The 14,305-nt window shown below is 41.0% G+C and overlaps 1 protein-coding gene across 1 annotated transcript in view; it reads right to left on the reverse strand.

Annotated features, from left to right (window-relative positions):
• MORC1 (MORC family CW-type zinc finger 1) overlaps positions 1–6,043 on the reverse strand; it is a 168,544-nt gene extending 162,501 nt beyond the window's left edge. The window contains exons 1-2 of the mRNA XM_069552938.1: positions 5,889–6,043; positions 1,338–1,391 (exon numbers count right to left, since the gene is read on the reverse strand). Of these exons, the coding sequence (XP_069409039.1) occupies positions 1,338–1,391; positions 5,889–5,953 (119 nt within the window). The 5' untranslated portion in view covers positions 5,954–6,043. The remainder of the gene's footprint in view (positions 1–1,337; positions 1,392–5,888) is intronic.
• Positions 6,044–14,305: the final 8,262 nt, after the last annotated feature.

Raw genomic sequence — 14,305 nt, forward strand, 5'->3', positions numbered from 1 at the left:
TGAAACAACTTTATAGGAGAAAAGACAGTTGGCAAAATGGACCAGTACATTCTTTCACAGTTACAGGTATCAAGTTGCTGAAAACAGAACTTTAGTAGGACAGAGGGTTAGTGGATACAGGACTATTGCTTCAGAGCTTGAGCAGCCACACACAGTAGAAACCCTGCCCTCCTGTAGAGAGACTAACCATGAACATTCATGTGCAGTGGCTGGGTCCCTGTTAGCTCTATCTAAGTTGAGTTTACAGTTCTTCTGACCAACCAACTTTATTTTTTCTTCTTTTCCCTACTTTTTTTTGATGACTATGATTCCAGTTGTTCAGCAGAGTTTCACAAAAAGAGGTGCTAGTGACTTTGTGCTTAGTGTTGAGCTCTGCCAAACAGGAAGGAGGTCTTGATGGCTGGTGAAACAGCTACACCCTATGGTCACAGTCACCTCCCTTCTAAAGCTAAAAATGAGGGGAAAATGTAAAACACTGAAATACAGTCATCAATCAGTGGCAGGGAATATACTTATTAAATATATATAATGTACACTGTGCTGTTGTTTTAAGTTGCTAAGTCATCTCCAACTCTTTACAACCTCATGGGCTATAGCCCACCAGGCTCCTCTGTCCATGGGATTCTCCAGGCAAGAATACTGGAGTGGGTTGCCATTTCCTCTTCCAGGGTATCTTCCTGACCCAGGTATCAAACCCATCTCTCCTGCACTGGCAGCAGATTCTTTACCACTGAGCCACCAGGGAAGCCCTGTGCTGGGCTATTCTTAACTGCTCAGTAATGTGCAACTCTTTGTAACCCCATGGACTGTAGCCCACCAGGATCCTCTATCCGTGGGGATTCTCCAGGAAAGAATACTGGAGTGGGTTGCCTTACCCTCCTCCAAGGGATCTTCCCAATCCAGAGATCAAACCTAGGTCTCCCGCATTGCAGGAGGATTATTTACCGTCTGAGCCACCAGGGAAGCCCAAGAATACTGGAGTGGGTAGCCTATCTCTTTTTCAGATCTTCCTGACCCAGGAATCGAACCAGGGTCTCCTGAATTGCAGGTGGATTCCCAGCTGAGCTACCAGGGAAGCCCCGTTACATGGTTATTTACACAAAAACAGATGTCCAATTTACAAGTACTTCAAGTCTAATCATAAATACAAACTGAATAAAAATGAATAATTTCTCCCTTCAACTGTACTTTTTCCTATCATACCTTGATTTTATAGAAAATCAACTCATGTAGCATTCCAAGTGGAGACAATGACATCATATTTTCATCTAATATGGCTAGACTTTATTAATGTCACAAAATGCCTTTGAATAACCTTTGTTTACAATAAGCCTTACCTTGCATTGTCCAACAATTCAGCTAGTGCTCCAAAAAGGAAACTGTGAGTGGTGCTAATGAAGAAACAGAGGGAAAATAAAAGTTAAACCAACTCTGTAATCAACATAAAAGGTTCAAGACACATGCAGTGTTCTCTAGTTTGAGGAAGATAATCAGTTAAGAAGTTATTCTAGAAATTTCTCAGCACAGTCAAGATTCTGAAGTACATATCCTCCATGACAAAGCCAGGGCTAAGAACCCTATCAGCAAAATATCTTATTTACTCCTAATAAAGACTTCAAGGACCTGACTGTACTTAGAGCAAATTTTGACATTTTAATATTGCTTTATAAGCATTTAAGTTTTTCAGAGAATGTTTCATCAAAACTATATTATTTAAGGCCAAATACTTTCTGAAAAGCCTTGACCAAAATCCAGACTCACTGAAAGACCTTAAGATTTCAACTGCAGACACAGGTATTGGCAGGTTACCCCGGTCTGCGCCACTAACCTACATTTTTCTGTGGAATCTTTCCACCTCAGAAAAGCCCACGCCTTAAATAACTTCACAGATGACCAGCATTCACTCTCGCCTGTACCCTTCCTGACAAGTCCTGGGCACAGGAAGCACTAGATAGCCATCACTGTTTCTACTTTGAAGGCTGAATGTTTCTCTGTGGGTGGGATCAAATCGCCTTCAGGTTCCACATTTGCTTTCCATTTCCTGATGTGGATATTTCAATCAGCAACATTATGAAGGAAGATTCAGTCAGTAATTTTCTTTTTATATATAGTAAACAGGTAGCAGACACAAAAGAAACATATTTATCAACAAACATCTGCTCATTTGTCTAATATTATACCCTCCTCTGTTTCACTCTAATCTGTGAATAGTTCAGAAGGGCCACTCACTGGCCTGTTTATGCCACTCCTGCATTATTAGAGAGAAATTAAGTTTGGCCCTATTTGCCAGATTTGGGATAGTTAGGATGACAGAAGAAGGAATCCTCAGTTCCTGCTTCGATTTTCTAAAACTCTGAAGTTTTGTTTGGATAACTAAATTGGAATTTAAAATGGAATTTATTTTTATTTTAATTTAATCCTTTAAAAAACCTTAAATTCGCTAGTATTCAAAGACTTTGTTGATCCCCTCTAGTTTGAAAATATTATCTTCTTATAATAAGAGTGAAAATCTTGGGTACAAGCTTTAAAAAAACAAACTCCATGGATTGCAATTTTTGCTTTAATGACACGAAAATTAATAGACTGTCTTATATACAGCTATCATAGAGTGTTCTGTGATTTTTTTCCCCTGAAGAGTTGTTATGCATGCTGACTGATTTCATTGTTTGATTTACAAATATCTATCTTTGCTTTCAAAATGTTAGTATTTTAACATTTTGATATGTTAAAATATGGTTAGCATTAGTACTAACCATCTGTAATTTCCTTCATTTCTCAATAAGGAAATAGCATAGGATGGTCAACAATTAAAAAAAAACAAAACCTGCTCATTTGTACAGGAGAAAGGATCGTCTGCAATGTGTCAACAACTCCAAATACCCCAGACCATAGGACAACACTGTAGCCAAAAATTTATTTTTTAAAAATGCATACATATATCTATTTTGGGAATCTTAAACTATAAACCCATGCTGATGACGGCAGGAATCTCTTGACTCTAGTCAGCTTTCAAATTTTTCATCAAAATAAACCCACTAATACAATTGTTGCAAAAATGTGTCCTTCAATCAAAAGAAATTTATACTTAAAAATCTAAAATGCAACAAAAGAAAAGTGTCAGTGATATGCTTTACAAAAGCAGTACTTCAAACCATAAGCCTTTCTAAACAATCCTTCAGAAAAGTAACTTCAATCATTCTGACCAAAAAAAAAAAAAGAAAGAAAGAAATCCATATAAGCTTCTGTACTATTTCACTCAAGACTTTTACTGACTTCCTGCCACATGCCAATGTGGGCAGACACGGTCTTTACATCTTTAGGGGCTCAAGCGAGTGGGGGATATGAAAAATACACAAGTAAAACATAGAGATGATAACACAGGTTGTGATTCGGTGCCATAGACGAAGAGCGGTGCGGAAGAGTCTTCTGAGGAAGGCAGAGCCTCTCTTCACAGAAGACATGGACTGAACCCTGGAAGATGAGACTTCAGCCCCTTGCAGAGCTAGAGTGGAAACCCTCTAGCAAGAACAGGAAGTGCAAAGTCCTTGAAGCAGAAAAGAGTAAAGGAGGCCAGTCTGCTCTCGCTGCAGTAAATCTAGGAGATCACATTGAGAAGTGGGATGGTCAGGTCATGTAGCACCTCCTTCTCCACAGTTAGGAGCGCATACTTAGTCCACACGCAACTGGAAACCACCATTGTGCTTTAATAAAGTGACGTATCTGGTGTAAAGTTTTAAAAGCTCACTCTGGCAGCTTTCAGAAAACCTGATCATAAGGGAGCAAGAACAGGAAGCAGAGAATCCAGTTTAGAGCCTATGTGATATCCAGAAAGGAGATGGCATTAAGTATGAAGAGAAACAGATGAATTTGAGACACAAGAGTTAGCATGAAGAGGACTTGAAGATGGATTGGATGTGGGGGTGATGCAAAGGAGGGATAAAAGAATCACTGCTGTTAATCAAAAACCTTAACTCGAATTACTGTATGATGACCCTTGTATGTACAATCTAAAAAGAAATGATACAAATGAACTTATTTACAAAACAGAAACAGAGACTCACAGACTTAGAAAACAAACTTATGGTTGTTGGGATGGACGTATACACATTGCTATCTTTAAAATGGATAACCAACCAGAACATACTGTATAGTACACAGAGCTCTGCGCAGTGTTAATGTGGCAGCCTGGATGGGAGGGGAGTTTGACGGAGAATGGGTACATGTATATGTACGGCTAAACCCCTTCACTGTTCACCTGAAACCATCACATTATTACTCGGCTATACCCCAATACAAAATAAGAAGTTAAACAAAAATCTTATCCCAGGGACCTGAGAGTAGGCCAAGTTGTGGCTGATTTTGTGGCTGCGGCTTCATGCTGCTGTCACTCTTGTTATTAAGTTAACAGACCACCAGATAATGGGGTGGCTTGAGGGAGGTAGTTTGGGGAGCAGGAGGAGGCTAGGGAGAAAAATAGCCACAGAAACTATACAAAAATGAGGCGAAAGAACTTCCTAAGATAAAATTCCGCCTTTCCAGCAGTCGTAATTTTTCTTCCACATACTCAAAATTACTAGCTTTTCATTTGTCTTCCAGAGAAGGCAATGGCACCCTACTCCAGCACTCTTGCCTGGAAAATCCCATGGATGGAGGAGCCTGGTGGGCTGCAGTCCATGGGGTCGCTAAGAGTCAGACACGACTGAGCGACTTCAGTTTCACTTTTCACTCTCATGCATTGGAGAAGCAAATGGCAACCCACTCCAGTGTTCTTGCCTGGAGAATCCCAGGGGAGGGGAAGCCTGGTGGGCAGCCATCTATGGGGTCGCACAGAGTTGGACACGAGTGAAGTGACTTAGCAGCATTTGTCTTCTGCCTCAGCTGACGTTTAACATTTTGTACCATCCTTTCCAGCTTAAATCATTCTCCATGATAACAAGTTAAAACTAAGTCCCTGCTGAATTTTGCCTGGGTGTTTTCTTTTGTGGTCTATAAGAAGTACACTGTCCCAAGCAGCAAGGCCTGGCTTCACACTTTCATTTTTGTTGCTTCACGTCTGCCACATTCTTTCTATCAATCAGAATTTTTGGTAAACCCAAATTACCTAATTTAATTACCTAAATTAGGCCGATTTAGGTTCCCCAAAATCAAATCAACCTAGCACTCACTGCTAGGCTTTGCTGTACTAGAAATAACAGATGAAAAAACGCTGTCCTTTGCCTCTGCCATGTGAATATTCGAAATAACCCCTAAAGAGTATTCAAAAAGGATACTGGCCTGACAGAACAAAGTATCCTAATAAGAACCAGAATGTGAGATTCCTGTCTTCAAAGAGGTTACACTTTCAGAAAGACTGAGGAGGCAACAGAAGCTGGAATCAATAAACACAAACTGCTCTCTGGCTTCAGTCGCTCAGTCCTGTGGGACTCTGCAACCCCATGGACTGTGGTCCGCCAGGCTCCTCTGCCCATGGAATTCAACAGGCAAGAATACTGAAGTGGGTTACCATTGCTCTCTGGAGGGCAAATTTAATCTTTAAAATGTCAGCATGTTCGGTAGAGAAGTGACTATAGATAGGCCAAGTTGGTAGAATGAGGCTTCTGTTGACCTACAATTAAATAGTTTTGTTTAGTGATTGATATGGGGCCTTCCTACCACTTGGTGTTCATTGAAGGGCACCAGAGGCCTTCAGCCTAGTTTAGAACATACATTTTCATCACTTTTTCGTTGCTTTTTTTTTTTAAGCATATACATTTTAAATAAATAAATCCACGAATCAATGATACCAAGTTCCTTTTTTTTTAAAAGGGCACCTGGCGAGGAGACGGGCAAGAGTCTTCTCCATTGTGTGGAAAGCCTCCCCACCGCTCCGGCTACAAGGGGGCACTCACGAGTTGGCGTGGATGAAATCCAGATGCAGCTGGGCCCGGAGCAGAGCAGGATACTTGTCGCCCATGTCCCGGAACGCGACCCGCGCGGCCCTCAGAGCCCAAGCCTAGGGGCTCAGCAGCTTTCCGCTCAGCTCCACGCCCACGTCCAGGCCCACGCCCACGCGCGGACTCCCCGTGCTGCGAGCACGTGCTCCCCCTGGCGGCCGGACCGCGAAGCTCACCCTGCACTGGGTGTGTCCCAGACGTTAGGCGAGCGTCTGATTAGGGGAGCCCGTTGCTGATCTTGGATCCACCTGGCGAGGCTAAGGAGGCTGAGCTAGACTCCTCTTCCCGAACTGAGGTTTAGGTAACCTTACTAAACACTCGTTCTCTGTTATTCTCCAACTGGAAAATAGAGCCCAAGGCTGGGGTTAGAGTTCGATCAGGAATGATCACACACAGAGACACACAAAACCACACAGAACGGGAAGAATGCGTGGTGAGGTCGGTAAAGGAGCAGGAAAGGCAGGGCGAGAACAAGGGTCGTTTCCCTTGTGTGGCTGTCACGCCGCAGAGGTAAAGACGCTTGTGTTCTCACTCAGCACTTAACCTATGTCACTTGGGCTGTGTTTTCTTCACTTGAAGGAAAGAAAGAAGAAAAGAGATCCTCCAGAGAGAGAATGGAAAGAGCTAAAAGCCATCAGAACAGAATGCTGAGGCGTGTGTCCCGAGGGAACCGTTTTCACTTGTCAGCTGACGTTCAACTCAACTATTTGACATGCTGGCCGGGCTTGAAGAACAGACATTCTGCATTGTTCCGAAAGATAGAACTGGGAAAGTGGAAGGTGGAAAGAGAGAGATTGGGGATAAATATAAGGAAGGGCTGTGTATGCCAGCTATCCAAAAGGGGACACAAAGCAGTTACCAATACCCAAGCTAAAACAGGATTTCTCAGTGATGTGTTATGGAAAGGTCCTGCTGCAATAAGAAATTAATAGAACTGGTTGGCTGTAATTGCTCAAACTCATTTATTCTAAGGCAAATGACTTGCAAATAAGGTAGTTCAATAGTACTAGGCAGGTGTTTTATATGAGAGTTTTAAAATCAGAAACAAGCATCTATGGAATAAGAAAGTTGAACTAGCTGTGTTGGTGATTTACAGGCATTACACAAGCAATGAGGCTCACAAAAAAGAAAAAAGACAATATCAGCTTTGGGGTGCTCATTCTACTTCTAGAGAAAGAAGTTTATCAGTTACTACATTTATAAGACTCAATAGAGGAAGAAAGAATTTGAATGGCAACCCAAGGACACATGATGCTCCACTTTAATTTGAAAACTGGAAGTAAATATAAACATTTCAAGTAATCTTCCTGATTGCATTTTTGTTTTAACAGTGGCTATGATGGTGTTTTGATAGCAAAATTCTCTTTACTAAGCAATGTGAGCTATCTTTCCAATTTTTCCTTTCATAGAACTTCAGTGAAATATGACATTTTATTTTCATATTACGGGTAAGAAAAGCTTGACGAGCCTCTTCTGGATTTATTTTACTACCCCAATTTCCAGCTGCTACCTCAAAGCAATTTACTATTGGGAGGGCACCAGAACCACAAGCCTGTAATTAGTAAAGGGCTGTGATACCTAATTTCTATCAGAGGGAAGGGTGTGATTATCACAGAAGCACTCCTTCTAATAATCTGAGCAGAGCCCTCCTACATTGAGTGGGCAGTCCTAAAGCACCAGACAGTACTGCTGGCCCGGATGACAGGAATACAGGGGGATCTGTTAGATGGGGCTGAAAAAGAGTCCTGAGATCACTGTGCGTGCGTGCTCAGTCACTCAGTCATGTCTGACCCTCTGCGACCCCATGGACTGTAGCCTGCCAGGCTCCTCTGTCCGTGAGATTTGGACATCTGTCCTGGCAAGAATACTGGAGTGGGTTGCCATTTCCTCCTCCAGGGGGATCTTCCTGACTGTACACAATCCACCAAAAGTCCTTTCCCCATTTCAACTCGGCTTCACCACACTGCCGCCATAGAGGCAATTCCTGTTCCTCTTTAAGGTATACTTGTGGAATTGCCTCTCTTAGTCACGTCCCTCAGCCCTGCCTCAAGATTCATTTAACATTATTTCATGATAAAATAAATACCAAGGGAACAGCAGAGAGGGGAGATCTTAATTGAGAACATCATCTGCTCATCTTATGGTTGATCCTGATGTTAAGGACAGTCAATCTGGGATGACTAAACATTTCAACTTGGCAACATTCATGTATTAGTCACAAATGATGGATCAAATCTTTCAGACTCCACTTTCTCCCTACCACTTAAATAGTTGTCTATGAACAAACATTTAATTACACAAACATGTTTAAACTCAAGACAAAGTTTATAAACATTAAAAAAAAATGCTTGTACCTATCAACCACACACAGTTATGCCATCTCCAAAGAACTATAAGAAATAAATTCAGCATATGATGATAAACACAGAAAGCAAATGCTGTTTAGGTGATACTATTTAAAGAGGCTAATGACCCTCAACTGATAACAATGAAATATCTCTGGAAGCAATTCACACCATTCTTGCTCATGTTCTTGCTTTTGTGTGAACCTAGTCAGTACATTTTCATTTCTTCCAGTCTACTCCATGTTAGACAGCGGTGGGGTTTTCAATACAGAAATTCTGTTACCCATATAATTGACCATCTTCATATTCCAGATATTCAGCACTGTGATAAGCACCCCTGGAGATGGTGGCAAATATGAGGCCCAAAGCGTGCCCAGAGAATAATGATGGTATTAAATGAATTAGAAAATATGGTATTCACTTTGGGTTGGTGAACCCACTAGCCATTTCCCCAGTTTTCCTCTTTCTATTCTCAAAGCTGAAAATATGCTTTTCTAAACTCCCCTGTAGCAAGGGTGGCCATCTGACTCAGTACTCATACATAAGATAAAAGCAGACCATGTGCGGAGTGGTTTCTAGAAAGCCACTAGATAAAAGGCACAGGCGGGGCTGGTTCCACCTTTCTTCCTGTTTCTGCCTTAAGCACGGGCACAACACCAGAATTTGTGTTGTCATTTGTATCCGTGAGGGGAAGTTCAAGAGAACTGTATGAAGCAGTCCCACGCATTCTTGAATTACTAAATCAAAGCCAGAAGTCACTCACCTCCAGTTTTTTCATTATGAAATAAAACTTGATCTTTATTAGTTTAAGTAATTATAATTGGATTTTCTTTTCAGTTCAGTTCAGTTCAGCCACTCAGTCGTGTCTGACTCTTTGCGACCCCATGAATTGCAGCACGCCAGGCCTCCCTGTCCGTCACCAACTCCCGGAGTTCACTCAAACTCGCGTCCATAGAGTCAGTGATGCCATCCAGCCATCTCATCCTCTATCATCCCCTTCTCCTCCTGCCCCCAATCCCTTCCAGCATCAGAGTCTTTTCCAATGAGTCAACTCTTAGCATGAGGTGGCCAAGTTGGAGTTTCAGCTTTAGCATCAGTCCTTCCAAAGAATACCCAGGACTGACCTCCTTTAGAATGGACTGGTTGGATCTCCTTGCTGTCCAAGGGACTCTCAAGAGTCTTTTCCAACACCACACTTCAAAAGCATCAATTCTTCGGCACTCAGCCTTCTTCACAGTCCAACTCTCACATCCATACATGACTACTGGAAAAAACATAGGTGTGATGTATAATTTGAAGCTGTTATTGGCTCATGTAATGAATCACTTATTTGGTGACAGCCAACTCCATGGTAGGCTCCAAGAATATAAAAGTAAAAATACCTTGTTTTTTCATTTGAGGTGTTACTGTTTAATACAGGCAGAGTGTATTTGATTTTAATGTAGGAAAAAGAAACCATTCCAGGTATACCAGAAACCAAGGACTATAATAAAGGGAAATAGATTTTGACCAAAACTATGGAGCAGATAGAAGGGCTCGAATTAGGGGTCCACCACAGGATAGCTGAGTGCAACCTCACACCATGAAGCAGAACAGAGGGCAGCAGTCTCCTGATGCCTCTGCTATGAGTGTCTCCAGCTACCCATGAGGATGGTTTCCATGTACAGGAATATGAAGGCTGGCCACTGCCTCTGTGCACTCGCATCTCATGTCCTGCAGGATAGCAGCAAGATAAAAAAATATTTTTCACATCCAGAACCTAAGAATATTTTCTAGTTTTTTAATCTCTCTAACTGGAGAGATTAGAGAGAAGATACATGGTCACTAAGGGAGACAAGCACAGTTTCCACCACATTGATGAACCTTTAAAGCTTCTATTAGTGCATTAAGGTGTTACAGGTCCTTTGAGAGACGTTCAGACTGCAGGTAGGGAGGTGAGTTAGGAAAGATTTCAAAGAAGTGATGGGACTTGAACAGTACTTTGAAAGATGATCTTACATCTGCTAGATGAACAGAATCAGGATTGCCATGCTAGGTAGAGTGCTCAGTTGAAAACAGGAAAAGCGTGAGGCTACGCAGACATTTTATAAACAGCTCATCATGTCTGGAGTGTGGGGTGCAAGCTGTAAGAAGACTGGGGAGGAAGTGGGAGTCAGATCATGGTGGACTCTGAATCTGCACTGAAGAATTTGGAATGGCTCCTGTGGGGGTGGGAAACCAGAGTCAGGCCTTCAGCAATGGAGTGCTATGAGTGAATTTCTGGTTCCTACAGATCACTCTGGATGCATATGAATACCAGGTTGGAGGAGTTCAAGCCTAGAAGAAGGAAGGCCAGTTAGCAGAGTATTGCAATAGCCAGTGAGGAATAACATCTTGGGCTGGGGAGAATTTGATGTTATGGGGGAAAGAAATGGACTGGATGCCCTGGTAGCTTAGATAGCTAGAAAGGTCATCTCTAGAAGATTTGCAGTAAAGTGGAGAAGAAACCATGGAGATGAGGACTAGAGAGAAAGAGATGAATATGAAATGTCTTGATTAGGAAAATGTGGAAATTGAATTTCTAAGTAAGATCATGATATATAGCAAATGCAGGGAGAAAACACAAATTTGGTTGGCTTAACTCAGTTCTTTAGGGGTCTGAGTGAAGCAGGGGAAAAAAAGAAAAAGGGCAAGTTACTCTATGGTTTTAAGGTTGAAGTTCTAGGGAGATGGTCTTGCTCCTGCCAGTATTAGATAAGTCACCCAAAATTACCCATTTGAAAGGTAGAAGAGAATAAGTTCATGTTTGTGATGTTAGGATTTCGCATTACACAGCATATCCAAGTAGAGGATTGTCTGTGCATTTTAAACAAATATGTGGTTTTTCTGTCTTAAATGGAGTTAAGACAGGTTATCATTTTTCAATAAAACATAATTTTGTGTTATGAAGGATATTAGTGAAAGTATTGAGCTTTGTGTGCCCCTGAAGTTAGAGGCTGAGGAGTTCATGGGACTGGAAGAAACTGGTTAAAGACTCCAGAAAAAAAAGAAACACACTTAGGGAAATGTATAGAGAAATGTGACTTTTTTTGAACATGAGTTAATAGTGTCAAAACTGATCCAAAAAAATCTGCAAATAAATTTTCTGTATTGAATCTCCGTTTAAACGTGGATGTCTAATTTCTGAATTGATACTATGTATCAACTCAATAGGTTGCCAAGAAGTATATACTAGCCTCACCCTGAAAAAACAAGACAGTGTTTTCTAGAATTATATTTCCTGGGATTTGTTCATAGAAAATGAAGGGGAAATAATGTATCCAGATCGCTCTCAAACTTGTTCTGTCTTCTTTCCACAAAACTGGTTTTAGCTACAAAACAAAAATAAAGTTACAGATACAGAAACAGACTAACAGTTACCAGGGGAAAAGTGAGGGGGAGAGGTAAATGAGCAGACTGGGCCTGACATATACACACTAATATATATAAAATAGATAGTTAATCAGAACCTGCTACATAGCACAGAGAACTCTACTCATTACTCTGTAATGGCCTATGTGGAAAAAGAATCTAAAAAACAGTGGATACATGTATATGTATAACTGACTCACTTTTCTGTACAAAACAAACACAGCATTGTAAGTCAACTATACCCCAGTAAAAATTAAAAAGAGAGAAAAAAATCACTGCAAATAGCCAAATTTAGTGCATTGTTAGAATGCAAAGTGATGAAACAACACACGTTGATCTTTGAGACACTGTAATAAAAGTCTTTAAAAGTTCAAAGGTAGGAAAAAACTTCACATATGTAAGTAAGGCTTGTACCCTGACCTTTGGGCGCACAGCACTTAGAGATGTGCAATGAATCACTGACAATTCAGAAGCAGGCACATGTTTCCTGCTGTGGCAAAAAAGAACCAACTCTTAAAATTTCTTGTCTAACTCAAAGTGCAGACCTTTGAAATGAAACAAATAATCCCCTATGGTCTCCAGCAGATAATTTTCAGTCTAGGGACCTTCCTTACCCATAATTGTATTATCTTCTCCTCATATCATACCACAGTAACATCCAGAAAATGCCTGGCATATTTCAGGTACTTAAACTTTTGTTTCTGATGTAAAATGTGCTATTTTTACTATTATTCTATCTCTCCCATATCAAATTGCCAGGCTTCTGGTATTTGAGGTAAGCTCAAAGAATATCCTAATAATAATAAAAAGGTTTTTAGAGCAGGGACTACTTTTGTCTATAATAAAAGCCGCACAACAGTTTTAGAAGAGTTTTTGGGTTTATTTCTTTTACTGTTGAACTTCAGTTATCTTTGTTCTACCATAAATGCAAAAACAAAATAATGCTCCCTCCCAAAAAAAAATCCAACATGTAAAAGAAATGAGCCTGTGATGTGTTATCAGGGATCTTCCATCACCAGCCTAACACTCCACCATCTTGTTATTTGTAGCCTGAAATTTCCTCAACAAGGTGTGAAACCTTTCATTTCACAGATACTGCTGGGGAAAATAATAGGGTGCAGTGGAGAGGAATTACTGAGTGTGGGCTGAATACAGAAGTAGCTAGTCTCAGGGTTCCCTGTTCAAACACTGATGCCATCCAGCTCTTCTGGCTCAGAGGTACTTGCCAGATACCCCTTCCTTGGATGGGGACTGGAGCATTGTCCAAAAGGGGCAACTTGCTCTCTTTACCCCGGTAACATGGTTTAATGATGGAGCACCTTCCTGGGTGTGGTGACTGATAACACGTAATGCTATTGGAAAATTATCTATCAACAAAAAATGCCAACAGGCTTTGATATGAAGTGTGCACATGGGGATTGAGAGTGGACAAGATCTCTCAAGTTTCCAAATTCCATACTCTTTCACCCCAAATCATTCAGTCTGGGTGTGGCACAAAGGTTGGGGGTGGGAAGTGAGTTATTTGTTCAGAGCCTGCATCCTTTTCACAGTGGCTTCCTGACTTTGTGTCAGTTTCTGTAACATGCTTCTCTCAGTCTCTCTTTCTTTAGGGGTTATCTCTTTCTTATTGATTTTCTCACTTGTTCCTCCCCATTTCCAGAAGAAGCACCCTTACCCTCTGATCACTAACCACCAAATTGGCCACCTGGGTTGTTGTCTCTATTCAACACATCACTTCCTGCCAAATCTAATCACCCCATCTTTTAAGGGACTCCCATCACGAGGTAGTCTCTCACCAATGAAAAGTCATATTTGCCATAGATATCACCACTCCAAAAGTGGTATTTCCTTTTTTCTTGTTGTTGTTGTTCAGTTACTAAGTAATGTCTGACTCTTTTTGACCCCTTGGACTGTAGCACTCCAGCCTTCCCTGTCCTTCACTATCACCCAGAGTTTGCTAAAAATTCATGTCCATTGAGTCAGTGATGCTATCTATATCTAATTCTTATAGATAAAAATACCCATAATACCAGAGGTGATGAGTAATTATTATTATCAACTTTCTACTGGTGGGATCTTCTCCCACAGAGGCATGCCTTCAAATGCTGAGTTCAAGGGAATGGGTGCATTAAACTTGGCTGGATTTACTAAATTTTGCCTTACTCTATTTAATAAGTTAGAGACTCAAAAGTTCCTTCAAGAGCTAGGTGCATGATGTAACAGTATATAGTTGGACATTTACCTACCCATTCTCTCTCTTTCAGTTTCTCCTAGAGCACAAACATATCCCAGTCTCTGTCATAGTCTTGTCTTTATAATGTATCAGGCAGACCATAAAATATCTTTAATAATCTTAGTCTGAGTCCTAATGCTTATTCTTTCTGGGTTTGGAGTTTCTCCCTTTTTCTCATCCTTCTTTGCAAAACCACCTCACTGTTCTTATCCTCACTTAAAGTTCTCTTCTTTCTGACATCATAATTCTCATCTAGAGTAACCAGAGGATTATTAATCCTGAACAGAATCTGATGATGACAGTGGAAGATAAGACAACTCTCTGACCTAAAGGGTGCTGGGGCATTGAAACAGGCTGAGATTCTATAGCCATTATCCTTCTGTTAAAAGTTACACCTCTGTTCC

This window comes from Ovis canadensis, chromosome 1, assembly GCF_042477335.2.
Source record: "Ovis canadensis isolate MfBH-ARS-UI-01 breed Bighorn chromosome 1, ARS-UI_OviCan_v2, whole genome shotgun sequence".
In the NCBI taxonomy this organism is placed as follows: Eukaryota; Metazoa; Chordata; class Mammalia; order Artiodactyla; family Bovidae; genus Ovis; species Ovis canadensis.